Genomic DNA, 15,509 nt, shown 5'->3' with positions numbered 1-15,509 from the left:
TCTACGACGAAAGATACATTGCAGAATTCCAGCCGCATAGCACCATCTGTTTGATCTTGCTACTGTGCTTTTTCTATCCAAATTTCCACGAAATTTTTATGACATCTTTGACACTTCTTAACAGTGGATTTCCCTTTGGTTTCATCAAAAAATTCTCAATATAAACTACTGATCTTTTATGTCCAATCTGCTGCACTTGAATTGCAGAATTCAAGCCGCATAGCACCATCTGTTTGATCTTGCTACTGTGCTTTTTCTATCCAAATTTCTACGAAATTTTTATGACATATTTGACACTTCCTAACAGTAGATTTTCCTTTGGTTTCATCGAAAAATTCTCAATATAAACTACTGATCTTTTATGTCCAATCTGCTGCACTTGAAAATCTATGCTGCAGAAAATTTCAGCTGCATATCGTTGCCTTAACCCATCTATTTGCAATCTTTTTTGAATGAAATTTCTTATACACTTCATAGATCATCTTGGCTTCCATATAAGATTGATCTATAAAGAAATTCATCTCTAAAAACGATTTTATGTTGCTGCAAATTTTCATCATAGCCCGCTGAAATTTTTCGACGATAATTCTGCAATTGCAACTTGCACCAATTTCCTTGCTGTTATACTGCCGAAATTTTCTTGATTAAATTAGATATTCTTGCTGTCATATAAACTGTGATTTTGCTATCAATTCCCTCCTCAATTCTCTCAAGTTTTTGGTGGAAATTACGTCGAGAAACCGTTGTTTCTTCGACGACAATTCTACTCTTACAAGACAGCACATACTTGCTGCAACTTCCACGGATTTCTGTCAAACCTTTGCTACCATCTATCACAGATCCAAAACTTTCAACCACAGCCCTAAAACTCTACTAAACCACACCCTTAAACTGCACCCAAAACTGCCACAAAACAAGCCTAAATCGTAGCCTACATCCACCAATCCACCAACCCTTTTGACCATCACTTCTCTCAACCTATACATGCCTTTAACCTAACAACAAAAGAGAGATCTTAACATCATAGATTTGGAGGCATATATTATGGCATCTAAGGAGGTAATCAATGCTAAATTCGAAGCCTTGGAGGCGCGAATGGAGGATAAGATTCGGATGCTCTTTACCGAACTCATATTGGGCCGACCACTAAGACCGAAGAAATCATATCAAGGAGAGAGCTTTGCCCAATCACACCAAGCCCGAAGAGATGACTTCCAAGGGAGGGTAGGCTCTATGACCAACCCCAACTATCCATGCATGAGAGTGGACTTCCCTAGATGGGAAGAAGGAGACCCGATTGGTTGGATCTCGCGCGCGGAGCGATATTTTCGGTACCACAAAACCGCGGATGTATTTATGGTGAAAATTGCAGCTATACATCTTGAAGGGGATGCTATACAGTGGTTTGACTGGTTTGAACATACTTATGGAGTCCTTTCATGGTGACAATTCAAAGAAGGACTGCTGATTCGCTTCAAACCAACCGATTACGAGAATATTGATGAACAACTAGCAAAGATCCAACAAACCTCCACCATTCAGGAGTACCAAACCAGGTTTGAAAGGTTATCTAATCAAACTCATGATTGGTCTCAAAAACAGCTATTGTGGACCTTCATTGAGGGCTTGAAGCCGGAGATCCGAAAGTTAAAGCGCGACAACCGTATACGCTTATGGCAGCCATCTCTTTCGCACGACATTAAGAGGAGCAATTGAACCATGAAGCTCGGAGGACTAGGGTCTCTCCTCAACCAGTAATATTGAAGCCCTTAGCCCCCCCTACTGTCGACCAAGTCCCTACACTAAAGAGGTTAACAAGAGAAGAGCTTCGAGAGCGATATGCGAAGGGGTTATGTTGGCATTGTGACGAGCCGTGGAGCCGTGAGCATCGCTGTAGTAAAGGGGGACTTCTTATGATTGAACCGATAGAAGAAGAGGTCATTGAACATCCAAAAGAGAGCCTTGAACATGAAGAAGAAGATACAGAAGAAGAGCCACAATCAACCGAAGTTACGGTACATACACTAGCTAGCTACTCAAACCCGCAAACGATGAAAATTGGAGGCCTTCTCAAACAACAACCAATCATTGTTCTCATCGACACGGGCAGTACTACTAACTTCCTAAATAGTAAGCTTGCTGTTCGGATATCATTACCTATCGAGAATCGCTGCAGGTTTGATGTTAAGGTCACCGACGGACGGATTTTGAATTGTGATCATAGGCGCTTGCAGGAGAAACTATTGCTGCAGGACCAAGAGATAATTGCATATTTCTTCCTTCTCCCTCTTAACAATCATGAGGTCATGCTCAGAATTAAATGGTTGACGACATTAGGTGATATTTCTTGGAATTTTATGAAACTAATTATGAAATTTTACAGTAAGGAGAAACAGGTGACATTGCACGGGAAACGTGGGGGCGACATAACAACGATTTGCACACAACAAATGGAGAATATTTTGCATAAAGCATGCAGCGGCTTTTTGGTACAACTTGAGCAGCAAACTAAGGGAGAGCCAATAGAATTTGAAGATCCAAATCTACTTCCTTTGCTTGCTGAATTTTTAAATATATTTGACGAACCGCGCAACCTACCTCTTACCTGTCGGCATGATCATTGTATAATGATTCTTTCAGACAAATCTTCAGTAAATACTCAGCCATATCAGTATCCACATCTCCAAAAGGATGAAATAGAAAGGATTATAAAAGAGATGCTCGAAACAGGAGTTATTCGGCCAAGTTGCAACCTCTACTCTTCGTCGGTGCTACTTGTACGCAAGAAGGACGGAACAAGGCGAATATGTGTTGATTACCGAGCTCTCAATGGCATAATCATCAAGGACAAATACTTTATTCCAATAGTAGATGAATTGCTAGATGAAAGGGAGCACAAATCTTTACAAAGCTGGACCTTTGATCCGGGTATCATCAAATACGAGCATGCAAAGAAGACATACGGAAAACCACCTTTTGAACACACAACAACCACGAATTTTTGCTTTCTTCAACAAAAGGTGGAATATCTTGGGCATATCATATCAGAGGAAGGTGTGGCAGTGGACCCCTTCAAAATTGGAGCAATGCAAAACTGGCCGACCTCGAGAAACATAAAATTGCTACATGGCTTTCTAGGTTTAACAGGTTACTACCGTAAGTTCGTGAAAAACTATGGAAAGATCAGTGCACCACTTACTTCCTTACTAGAAAAAGATGTCTTCCAATGGTTGGATAGAGTCTCCGCTGCCTTTGACAAACTTAAGGCAGCCATGACGACGACGCCGGTGCTAACACTACCAGATTTCAATCGACCCTTCATTATTGAGGCCGACACATCTGGAGTCAGAATTGGAGTCATTCACATGCAAGATGGTCGACCACTCGCATACACTAGCAAGGCATTATCTCCCTCCGATCAAAATATGTCAACATATGATAAGGAGATGCTCGCCATTGTGCGCGTAACAACAAGGTGGAGATTGTACTTGATCAGGCGATACTTTCAAATCAAGACCGACCATAAAAGCCTAAAATATCTCTTGGAGTAGAAGATATCTTCCCCCTAGCAGCAAAAATGGGTAACAAAACTTCTTGGATTTGATTTTGAAAAAACTTATAAAAAGGGGAAAGAGAATGTTCTTGCAGATGCGCTTTCGCAGCTACCCGAGCAAGTTGAAGTTTCGACCGTTTCACTTCCGACCAGCAACTTCCTTAAGGATATTAAGATGGAATGGCAGGAAGATTCAGATACTAGTAAGATTATAAAAAAATTGGAGGAAGCACCAAGCCCCATGGCTCATTACAATTGGGACTCAAAAGAATTACACTATAAGGAACGCATTGTGCTTGTGACAAATTCTACTTGCATCTTCAATAGCAGATTTTGGACAAAGTTATTCTATATGCAGGGTACTAAATTGAAAAGGAGTACGACATATCACCCACAAACCAACAGCCAACCGAAAGTTTTAAACAAGTGCATGGAGACAGCCCAAAGCCACCCACCAAATATGACTACCCAAAGAGAACTCCAAACCCAGCCAAGTGCCATTATTGATCTACGGATCGTGACTCGACGACGACGACCCACTAATGAAGTGCTAATACAGTGGGCGAACCTACCAAAAGAAGATGCCACTTGGGAGAACTATGACGACTTGAAGATCAAATTCTCAGAATTCATGAATCATCAGCCTCGAGGACAAGGCTGATTTGAAGAGGGCGGGTCTGTTAGGACTCTAACTTGGAGAGTCCTAATTGAGAGGGACATTCATGTAAAAATGTTAGGACTCTAGCTAGGAGAGTCCTAATTGAGAGGGACATTCTGTTAGGACTCTAGCTAGGAGAGTCCTAATTGTGAGGGGCATTCATGTAGGAGGTTTTTTCTTAGAGAAGAATTAGGAGTTGTAAGGGAATAGGAGTCTTGAGTAGGAGTCCTATTAGGAGTTGGTTAGAAGTAAGAGTCTTAAGTAGGAGTCCTATTAGGAGTTAGGGTTTAGAAGCCCTATAAATAGCCATGTATTCCTTCTCTTTTCTTAAGCAATAGATGAATCTTTTCTACAGCCTTTGAGCAGCAACTTGGAGGGAGAACCCCTATAGAGTTCCAAGGAGGCCGATCCCCTAAAGAGATCAACCCCAAGTTTAGAATCTGCAAGGGTTCTAACAGCTTACGAACATGCTTTCAAGGTAAGCATCTTTTCGATACGATTTTATCGAATGAGATATTTTAATCGTTGAGATTTTTATGAAAGCACTAATTCACCTCTCACCCCCCCCTATAGTACTGACTCGATCATAACAGTTTGAATCCCTTATCATGCCCTTCATTAGGAGTGAGGTGTGGAATTATATCCAATCACTCGAATATATCAAGAGCTCTATCCTAAATGGATACACCATACAATTTTACAATAGATGTTGGGCCACTATCTCTCATCATCTTCGCTTGGCCTTGAATCTTTTTTATGAAACTAATTTTATTTACCGAGATTAGTTCAAAATGCATCTTATATTCATCTCTAAATGCACCCACCCAAAAACTAGCATAGATTTTAAACACATATCATTATATAATATCAACTATCGGATTGTTGCTATGATGTTAGCCAATTTTCTCTTTTTTTTTTTACCTAAACCAATCTCTCCTAAATCTTTTCTATAGATAAGTCTTCTTTAATCATGATTAAAATTGATCTTGAAAAGGCATATAATCATTTATCTTGGGATGTTATGATCAATGTTCTTCAATGTTTTAAATTTCTTAATTATTTTTTATCTTAGATTTCCTCTTGTAGTTTTCTTGTGTCATCAACAATCAATTTTCAAAGGTTTTTAGGGGAAATAGGAGCCTTCGACAAGGAGACCCTCTCTCCCCTTTCTTATATATCATTGTGGCTCAAGTTTTATTAGATATGCTTAATCAGGCATGTTTTGAGGGTTCTCTTATCCCTTTTAATTTCAAAAATAAATTCAAATTGTCTCATTTGATATTTACAAATGATATCCCCTTATACATTTAAGCCAATAACCAATGGTATATCTTGTTTAACCATTATGAATATCTTTTTATAAGTATTAGATGTTAATGAATTAGAAAATTAACCTTTGTAAGTCTCAAATATTCTTTCTCAAGCATATAAGTAGAGCCATCAGATTTGCTAGTTATTTAACATTTAGGAGGGATGTTTTTCATTTAAATACCTTGGCATGTAGGTTGGCTCCGTAGAATTCATATGTCCGTCTTTGAACCAAAAGTTCAGTAGATTAAACAGGAGCTAGCCTCTTGGAAGACTAATCATTTATCTCAGACCGAGCATGTTTCCTTGACTAATTCGATCCTCTTGTCCACTTTGGTCTATTGTTTGGCTATATCTTAGATGCTAAAATGCATCCTTAATGACATTAATAAGTCTATCCATAGATTCTTGTGGCAAAAGTTTTATGATTCCTTCGATATCCATATGGTTAATTGGGGCTATGTTACTCTTCCAAAAGACTTTGGTTGTTTTGGTATTCAAAATATTCGCTATAGCAGTATAGCTCTTTAAAAGTCAGAAGACTTTACTCTCTCCTTATGGCTCCTCCTCTATCTGGTCCAATGTAATCACTGCCAAGTATAGCGAGGTCTATCGGTGGAAAATTTCTTACCCTAATAATATTAGTTGGTGTTGGAAGCTACTTTTTGAAATCAACGGAACTTGTTAGATCTAGTTTTCACTGTTTAATTGGTATTGGAACTTTGATCAATATGCTTCATGATAATTGAATTTTTGAGACCCCAATTTCTCTCAAACCCATGTATTTTAACTATTCACAACTCGAAGAAGATTTTAAAGTTGACTCTCTCTTAATTAATCATGAAGGAAACCTAGATAAAATTGACTTTGTGTTTGGTTCGCTGGCTTCTGCTAATATCACACTTTCGTAGAGTTGTCTTAACATCCAGCTTAGTCGAGTTGAGATATTGTACTTTATGTGACAACCATACAGATGACATCATGGATCACTATTTTTTCTTTTGCTCCTTCACCTGTTTTATATTGTCAATGCTACAGTGTAAACCGAACAATTTAACTTTTGAGTTTTTGGAAGGGACTGATTCCTGCGAGAGGAGAATTGTGTCACCGAGAGCATTGATTATGTATTTCCATTGAATGATCTGGAATATCCGAAATGAAGTTATTTTTAGTGGGGCTAAGTCGACAACTTATAATATATATTCTATAAAATTATTAATTTCTCACCTATGGCGCCTGCATGATTTTTCTGAGGACAATAATGCTAAGAACAACCTTATTGGGTAGGTTTAAGTTAGTGATAGATAGCTTTAAGTTAAATAGCGATGGTGTTTTGGCAGCATTCGAGGGAAATGGAATAGGGGCAAAGGAAGTCTTCACAACGAGTTGGCAGCATTTAAAAAGAGGGTGTAGCTATACTACTGTGCACGAAGGAGGAGTCTCTCACGTAGAGTTAGAGGTGGATGCTCGCTCCAAGTGTATTCCGAATGCTGAAGGAGAAAAGCCCTCCCCCGTGGAATGAAGGATATAGAATTGTTCGTTCAAATCCTTCTCTTATATCAAACTTAATCATGTATGTAGAGAGAAGGTCCAATTAATTGGTTAATTTTGCTAGATCGAACTGTACAATCTTTATTTGGAGGCATTATTGGCATCTAGATTTAACATCTTTTTTTTGTGTTTGGTACTGCTGTTTGGAAAAATAAACTTATTTTAATACTTATTTTATTACTTTTTAAACAAGTGATGATGGTTCAAAGTTAATGATTTTAATATTTACCCCTCTAACTTCTAATTTAGTGTGTGTATATATATATATATATGTCTAAAGATGTACATAAATATTATTATAGTCAATTTAGCTCAGTTAGATCATTAATTTGATGATATTAAAACACCAAATGGTATAATTATTATTGAAAAATATTACATATATTTCTATCAATTAATATTCTTTATTTATCACTTTTAAGTTTTAGTTTATGTAAAAAAAATATTAAAAGATAATCCTGACTAATAATAATTAAGTGGTTGTTAATATGGATATGCCTCTATTTATTTTTAATAGCGATGCAAAGTGAGATTTTGGTTGTCCGAGCATTCGGATCCAATCGAGGTCTTTACGTTGAGTTGATCCCAAATCAAATCTTCCTAACACTAAATAAATCGATACCGATTTTACAAGATTGCATCAAAATATTTATGATAATATCTTTCTAATACTTAAATCAATAAACTATTTGGATGTACTTTTTTTGAATAAAGAACTTTGCGTCGGAACGTATCTAAGGAATCGTTTTATAGTGGGCTTCGGAAGCTAATACTTTTACGATAAACGTTGACTATATAAAAAAAAAGGTATGCTTCTCTCCCGCTCTATTGTGGTTGTGATATGTCGAAGTCGAGACATGATAACATTTGTCTATTACATCACATGGTGTTGAGGTATCGATCATCTAATATTAAGTTATTGGTCATATTATTATGCCTCTAACACTTATCCTCTCATTTCTTAACCCGTTAAGCATAGCAAAATTGAATTAATCTAAGTGAAAACTTTTTGATACCGAATGAATCCGTGTGAATCCCTATGCAACTGTGTTAGGGCATTCATGATAATGTCCCATGTTAGTAAATAATTCAGATTATTTGACTAGATTTTTGAATAAAGAATAATAATGTATAAAAGTCCTTTTATAATGAGCTTTGAAAACTATTATTAAAAAAAAAAAAACGTTAGTTATACAGAACGATGTGTGTCTCTTCCGATTCCGAGCTCAATTACAATCGTGGCATATCAGATCCGGAACATAGTAGTAGTAGCTGATCCATTATGCTTGCTTATAGATTTTCGATTAGTCTAATGCACATTTTAATAGATAATATATTCGTAACCATCTAAAAACATAAAAAAAATCACTTATTTAATCAAATCTTGTTATCTTGATCATCCATACGATTAAATATATTATGAAAACTAATCGAATCAAGATGAGGGCCCACCACCATCTTAACCATTGATTTGTTTTTCTTTTAAAAAATAATGATCGAAGTAATTAAATAGTTTACTCATTGCTATATTTTGATATTCGATGCATTAGTATCATTAATACCCATCCTTTGATATGATGATGTTGAAATTGAAATTGACATTACTAATTAAAAAAAAAAAAACACTCAAAAACATAACAAAGGAATTTTTAGTAATTAAATCATTTAGTTTATTGAACGGATCTCCCAGAGAAATAATACATATTTGAAAAATGTTGGTATCAAAATTGACTGCTGATTCACGTCACGGGATCAAACTGTTGTGGCTCACTTGTGAAAAATCGTATGTCATCGGAACGCTGTGCCGTAAGCATCGCCCCCATACAACGAGCATACTTGATGATGAGCCACTTACCCAAACAATATCCCCTTCCCAACTCATCATGATGTGGTAGGCTGACTAATTAGGCTCCCCATATTAAGTTACAATTGGTATGAAATACTAACTATATTAAAAGTAAATTATATAATATAATATAATATAAATATAAATATAAATATAATATAATATAGAGGAACGAATGTCCTATTTTTAAACTTTTAAAGGATAGAGATATAAAACCTCAGACCAAAAAAAAGGAGGAGAAACAGCTCCGTGAGACGGGAATCCAAATCCAAATATATTACAACTTCAAATCGTCCCAACACGCGCACTTGCTGCGCTTTTCATTTCAGTTTTCGGCTCAACTGCCTCCGAGCAGATACCAGACAAGAAAGGAATCGTTTCCATTGGTCGATTCCCGTGGGAGCACTGCTGTAACGTGCCGTATCACCCGGGACCCGCGTGGTCCTGCCTGTTCCAAATCAATCATAACAATACTAGGACGCATTAGCTGTGCCGAACTTTTTTTGGGATCCAAATCCTTACGCACATCCCGACGAGTCCGCCTTTACCCCCTCCCCTGCCTTCGCCTTCCTTTTCTTCACCCCTTGCGCTCTCTCTCTCTCTCTTTCTCTTTCCCTGGCGTCGCTCCACTTCTCCTGCTCTCTCCGAGACGCGCCCGGCGTCCGACGCCCGACGCCGCCGGCTTCTTAGCTTTCGGCGCCGGAGTCCCCTCCGGCGGGCGTGTTCGCCGTCGACCTCTTTGATCGCGCGCTGTCGCTCCTCTCCGTGGCCGTTCTCTCCTCGCACCCTCGACGGCCGCTTCTCGCCGACTATCCTTCCGAGGTTTGCTCTCTGATCTCCTTTTCTCCCTTCTTCTCCAACTCGTGCTATTATCCTCGGTTGGAGCCGTAAATCCAAGTCTCTTCTGTGACCCGGTGCTTTTATGACTCCTCTCCCTTTCCTCTCATGCTTCGCGGCTTCTAGCGTACTCGATTCGATGGAAAGATAAAATTATGTTGTCAATTATACGTACGACGGCTATTTTTTGGTTGATTTTATCAGATAAGTTGCTCCTCCTTTTTGTGAAATCAGTATCTTTATGATGATAGTTATTAAGAAGAGGCTCGAGAAATTTGAATGTTTCGGTGAAGGGACGAGACTGCAATGATTTTGGAGTAAAAAAACTAAATTTTATTCGACTCGATAATGTTTTGTTGATCTGGTCTAGTGGTTCCTTTGCTATGGTTGATCACTTCAGGAACTAAAAGAGAGATTGCTTTTCATTTTGGTGTGTGTCAAGAGAGCAACGAACTGCATGTTAGAATATTATGATTTTACTGGCTGAGGACGGAGAGTTGACTGTATCGTTAGTTATATAACTAGTTGTTATCTTTTTGAACTACATATGATCCTTTCAAATTGGGATTATAGGCTTTACAATCAATGCCCAGAGAAATGTTTGTTTAACTTTCATTTTTCTTGTGAAAAATTATGATTACATCAGCAAGCACCATTTGATCTACTTTACTACTTATTTCATGGAATTATTTGTTAGATTTGTTATATCTACCAAGCTTAGTAGCCTTTTAGCCCCTCCTTTGACTTCTACTTCTGCCAAGACATCAAATTATTTATTTCTTTGACAAGAAAATAAAACCTACAAAATTCAGGTCCTATGCCATCCATGAAGCTGTCTCGGGTTTGTTTAATGAAAAACAGAAGAAAGAAATTCAAGCCTGAATTCTTGAAAGAACTAAACTGAAGGGGAACATTCATAATATCTTCCTTTTAGTGAGGTGATTAAGAGTCATGGTGTTTACAAGGCTGTAAAGATTTGAGCTTACACCATTGGGAAACCATTAAAGACAACTTCTTTCTCTGCATTTCAACATTTGCTACAGGCAAAAGTTTGTTTGTTTTTATGTACTTTTATGATTACTTCTAATTCTAGCATCGTCTTGCATTAGCTGGATATTTCAACAGAATAGTCTCAGATGTTCAAACGTGGATAACAATTTATCTGTTGACTTGCAAGATCCCCATTTTCAGTAAGCATATTGTCTTCATGAAATCCACATCTGTTTATAAGTGGTTGATGACAATGTTGTCTTAGAGTGCTTTGTAAAAGTCAATTTATGCTTTGTAAATGTCAATTTATAGTTTATGTATAAATAATATATTGCAAGATTCTTCTCCATCTTAATATTTATTCTTGACTGTCAACTGCAGTATTAATCTAGCTCACACTGATATCTGTGCGTATATGTGTCTATACGATATCATTATGGATATCTCATCATGTACTTTATACTGTTTATTATTAGCACTAGACAACCAAGAATATTTCATGCTAATTACAACTCATGTGCATTTTATAGTAACATAAATTATGTTGCTTCTCAAATTTGTAAAATGTATGTATATAATTTTTTAAGCATCATGACTATTTTCAACAAATAACATAACCTACAGAAATGCTTTGCTAAGAGCTTCATTGTATATCAAATCTCATTAGCTCATATTTTGCAACTTACCCATTCATTTTTGTAATAATTTATAGGTTTGAGTGGTTCTTAAACTTTTACTTACAATTGAAAGCTCAAGATGTTTAGTAATGCCATGAAAATCCTAGAAGATATAGATAATTAACTGAAAGTTAAAGAATTGCGGCGAAACTTGTTTTGTTTAGTACAATAGAACCGAGTTTATTATCTTTATTTAGCTTTAGTACTTTAGGATGTGAAGGTCTAAGACTTCCATGAACTGAAGGATCTTTTGAGTAGTTGTCCCTTGGTAATAGGGCAAGATCTACTATGCCAATCTAGGGTTGAATGTTCCTATAGTTTGAGATTTAGTCATCGAGATACTCAGAAAGGCCTGGATGGAGCAACGTTTGCTCATTTGATTATTCATATCTCTAACAAATGTGTTCTGCCCGAGGTTGATCAACGATGTCTGACGTTTTGATGGCTAGCCTTTGGTCACTGTTCTAATATGTTTTTTCCATTGATATCATTCCTTAGAGACTTGTACCAATCTGCTTTAATCCTATCACTGAAGTAATTATTATTGACCCTCATGTAACCCATCAGTTCAAATACTATGTTGCTCTCTTGAGTTTCTAATCTCGACATTTTTTGGTGTGAACGTAGTGTTAGTAGCATAGACATGAATCATTGAACATGCTCAAGCTTCTCAGACAATTTTTTTCTTTTCAGATCTATGCATATTAATTATTTTAATTTTCTGTAATTGCTTACGTCACTTAGAAACTGAAGTTAATAAAATTCTTGAGACTTTTATCAGTCCAGAATGAAAACTCTTTTGCTATTGGTTGTGCAGGCTGACACAGGTTAGAAAAAGCAGCATGGGGACAAAAGTCCAACAAAATTCTATAGATTCACCTAAAGCAGAAATAGACACAAGGGCACCTTTTGAATCTGTCAAAGCTGCTGTCAGCCTCTTTGGTGAGGTAGCATTTGCATCTGACAGATCTACTGCGAGAAAGCTAAAGCCTCCACCCATTGAGGTTTATGTTACATTTTTTTCTCTTTAAATTTAGATTTAAATTAACTCCATCACAAACGACATTGCTATCTGTTTTTTATATTAATATATTTCTTTTGTGAAAAAGTCTATAAGATACCCCTTTCTTGTGAAGTAATTTGGAGCTAATCAAGCAAAGCATATCAAAGATATTTAATTAGGATGAAAAGAAAATGCAAAACTTCGAACTCTGGAGGTCATTTCGAGTTTTCATCATCGCTTCATTTGCATTACTTCTTGAGTACTTTAAAGGTCTAGCAATTATAGCAAAATTCCAAAGCATAACTGTATTCACCATGATACATAGCCATTGTGACTGGATACCATCTTTATTGATGTTTGATTACTTATCTTTACCAAATTCTGTTTCAGCTGCCTAAGAGAATATAAGGAATGATATTTGGCTTTGAACTTCTATTTTTTCATTTAAAGTAGATGATCATCTATGGAAATAATAACTTTTTTCTTTTTTGTTCTTTGGAATCTTGTAGAATATGAATGGAATATCTGACGCTATTTGTAGCAGGCATGATATAGATGCTGATATTTTATCATGTATTAGTCCTGCCAAATTTTTAGCATAGTAGCTTTTGGCTTTTATTTCAAAACTGGTAGGTCTTAGAGAAAAGCACATTGTTCACTGTGATTCATCTCAAACTGTGATTCAAGATTGCTCAAGAAGAATAATACATCATCAATCTCATGCATTTAAAAAGCAAATGGTTTTTGGATTCTGGGAATTGCCTAATTGGCATTCATAATTGAGTCATAATCTAAAGAGTAGTCAAATTCTCTCTTGGACTATGTTCTTTGTGTTCAACCTAGGACAAACTTTTTCTGCTCTTGTTGTTGGTTTTATATAGGTTAGTGATAGACTGCTTTCTGCAATTTTATCAATCAATTGAATTGCAAAAATTATGCTCCAACATTCTCTATCTTTTAATAGAGGGCTTTACCCAAGGAGACACAGCTTCACTTGGCCAAAAAAGAGCTTAACAAGTACAAGGAACAGCTTAATAATGCTGATATAACTAGGATCCACGCACTTGCTGAATTAGAGAGGGTTAAAAGAACTGTTGAGGAACTGACTAACAAACTCAGTACTCTAAATGAGTCGAAGGAGCAGGCTTTAAAAGCTACTGAAGCTGCAGATAGTCAAACTAAGAAACTTGAAGATGTGAGCTCTGTTGAGAGTACTACTCGTAAGGATGCTGGCTGGGAGCAGGAATTTGACAATGCAAGGGAGCAGTATGCAGCTGCCATCACGGAGCTTGATGCAGCAAAACAGGAACTTAGGAGAATCAAGAAGGATTTTGAGACTTCGATGGAGGGAAAACACATTGCCATTCAGCAAGAAGCAGAATCAAAGCGGCTATTTGATGCAAACACTGAGAAAGTTGCTCAGCTTTCTAAGGAGATATCAGCTGCTCAGGAATCACTTATGCATGTGAAGCTTGCCGCTGATCAAGCCCGACAAGAGGAGTCAAAGATTCACATTGACAAAGATACTGCCAAACTGTCCTACAAACAAGCTCTAGAAGAAACTGAAAAGAAATTGGCATCTCTGAAGAAAGAGTTTGATCCTGAAGTTCATTATATGCTTGAGGCAAAACTGGCAGAGACAACTGCTGAAATTGGAGCTGTGCAGAAGGAAATGGAAGATACCAGGACCTCAGATCTGGAGTTTGTTACTACAGTGACTTGTGAGCTCGATGGTGCTAAAGAAATGCTGCAAAAACTTGCTGAAGAAGAGAGTTCACTCAGAAGTTTGGTGGAATCCCTGAAGCTTGAGTTGGAAGGTCTAAAGAAAGAGCATGAAGAGCTCAAAGAGAAGGATGCAGAAACTGAATCTGTTGTTGGTAACCTTCACCTTAAACTTCAGAAATGCAAAGCTGAGCTTGAGGCAGCCATGGTTGCAGAATCCAAAGCGACTTCAGCATCTGATGATCTAGTATCAACCCTTCAGCAGCTATCATCTGAATCCCAGAATGCATTGCAGGAAGCAGAAGAAATGAAGAAAAGTGCTGAAGAACTGAGAGCTGATTCAGAGGCAGCCCAAACCACCTTACATGAAGCAGAAAAGAAGCTGCAGGTTGCTTTGAAGGATGCCGAAGAAGCAAAAGCAGCAGAGGCAAGAGTCCTTGATCTTATCAAGGAACTTTCTGAGAAAGCAAATGTTGCTCGTGCATCAACTTCTGAGTCTGGGGTGAACATAACAATTTCAAAAGAAGAGTATGAGTCATTGACCCGAAAGGTAGAGGAGCCTGGGAAGCTGGCGGAGATGAAGGTTGCTGCTGCGATCGCCCAGGTGGACGCTGTAAGGGCCAGTGAGAATGAGGCAGTCAAGAAACTTGAGGCTGCTCGGAAGGAGATGGAGGACATAGAGACAGCGACAGAGGAGGCACTGAAGAGGGCAGAGATGGCTGAGGCTGCAAAGAAAGCTGTTGAAGGAGAGCTGAGGAGGTGGCGAGAAAAGGAACAGAAGATGGCTGCCAAGACTGCCTCAAGGATACTGGCCGAGACACAGATGTTGGCAGAAGCACTACCACCAAAACCGATGGTTCATAGTGCAAAGGGTGTAGAGAAGATGGAAGAGAACCGAAAGGTTGTTAGACCAACGGTTTCAAAAAAGGCACTTCTCCCAAACTTGAGCGGCATATTTCATAGGAAGAAGAACCAAGTTGATGGTGGCTCCCCTTCTCATCTCCCAGGCGAGAAGCCTGTATGATCTGATGCTATCTTATTCTCTTGTATGATTTGACAGGGTTTTTAGACCTGAGGGGATGTGCAAGATATTTGTGTATGTATAATAGTTCTGAAGGTTTTTCTCTTTGTTCATTTCTGAACTCTGTTCTCGTGGTTCCAGTTTCACTGTTGCTACATGCTCATCACTTTTATGGAACTTGTCTGGCTTGCTCCTATTAGTTTCTCAATATAGATATTGAAGAAAGATGAGAGTTTTATTATCTCGTATTAGAGACATGGAACCCAACATGTAAATTACCAAAACCCTTGAAGCATAGAGAAAGATAAACAGCATCCTGGCTGGGCTGTGGTTGATGTCGTTA

The 15,509-nt window shown here is 37.7% G+C and overlaps 1 protein-coding gene across 1 annotated transcript; it reads left to right on the top strand.

The window, feature by feature from the left end:
- Window positions 1-9,604: 9,604 nt before the first annotated feature.
- Window positions 9,605-15,279, top strand: LOC135617307 (WEB family protein At5g55860-like). The gene is made up of 3 exons (XM_065117382.1): window positions 9,605-9,738; window positions 12,238-12,424; window positions 13,388-15,279. The coding sequence occupies exons 2-3, from the start codon at window positions 12,263-12,265 to the stop codon at window positions 15,167-15,169; spliced, it is 1,944 nt and encodes a 647-aa protein (XP_064973454.1). The 5' UTR covers window positions 9,605-9,738; window positions 12,238-12,262; the 3' UTR covers window positions 15,170-15,279.
- Window positions 15,280-15,509: the final 230 nt, after the last annotated feature.

Source organism: Musa acuminata, chromosome BXJ2-7 (genome assembly GCF_036884655.1).
Source record: "Musa acuminata AAA Group cultivar baxijiao chromosome BXJ2-7, Cavendish_Baxijiao_AAA, whole genome shotgun sequence".
In the NCBI taxonomy this organism is placed as follows: Eukaryota; Viridiplantae; Streptophyta; class Magnoliopsida; order Zingiberales; family Musaceae; genus Musa; species Musa acuminata.
Note: the sequence above shows the minus strand (reverse complement) of the source record. Positions and strands in the feature narration are given on the sequence as shown.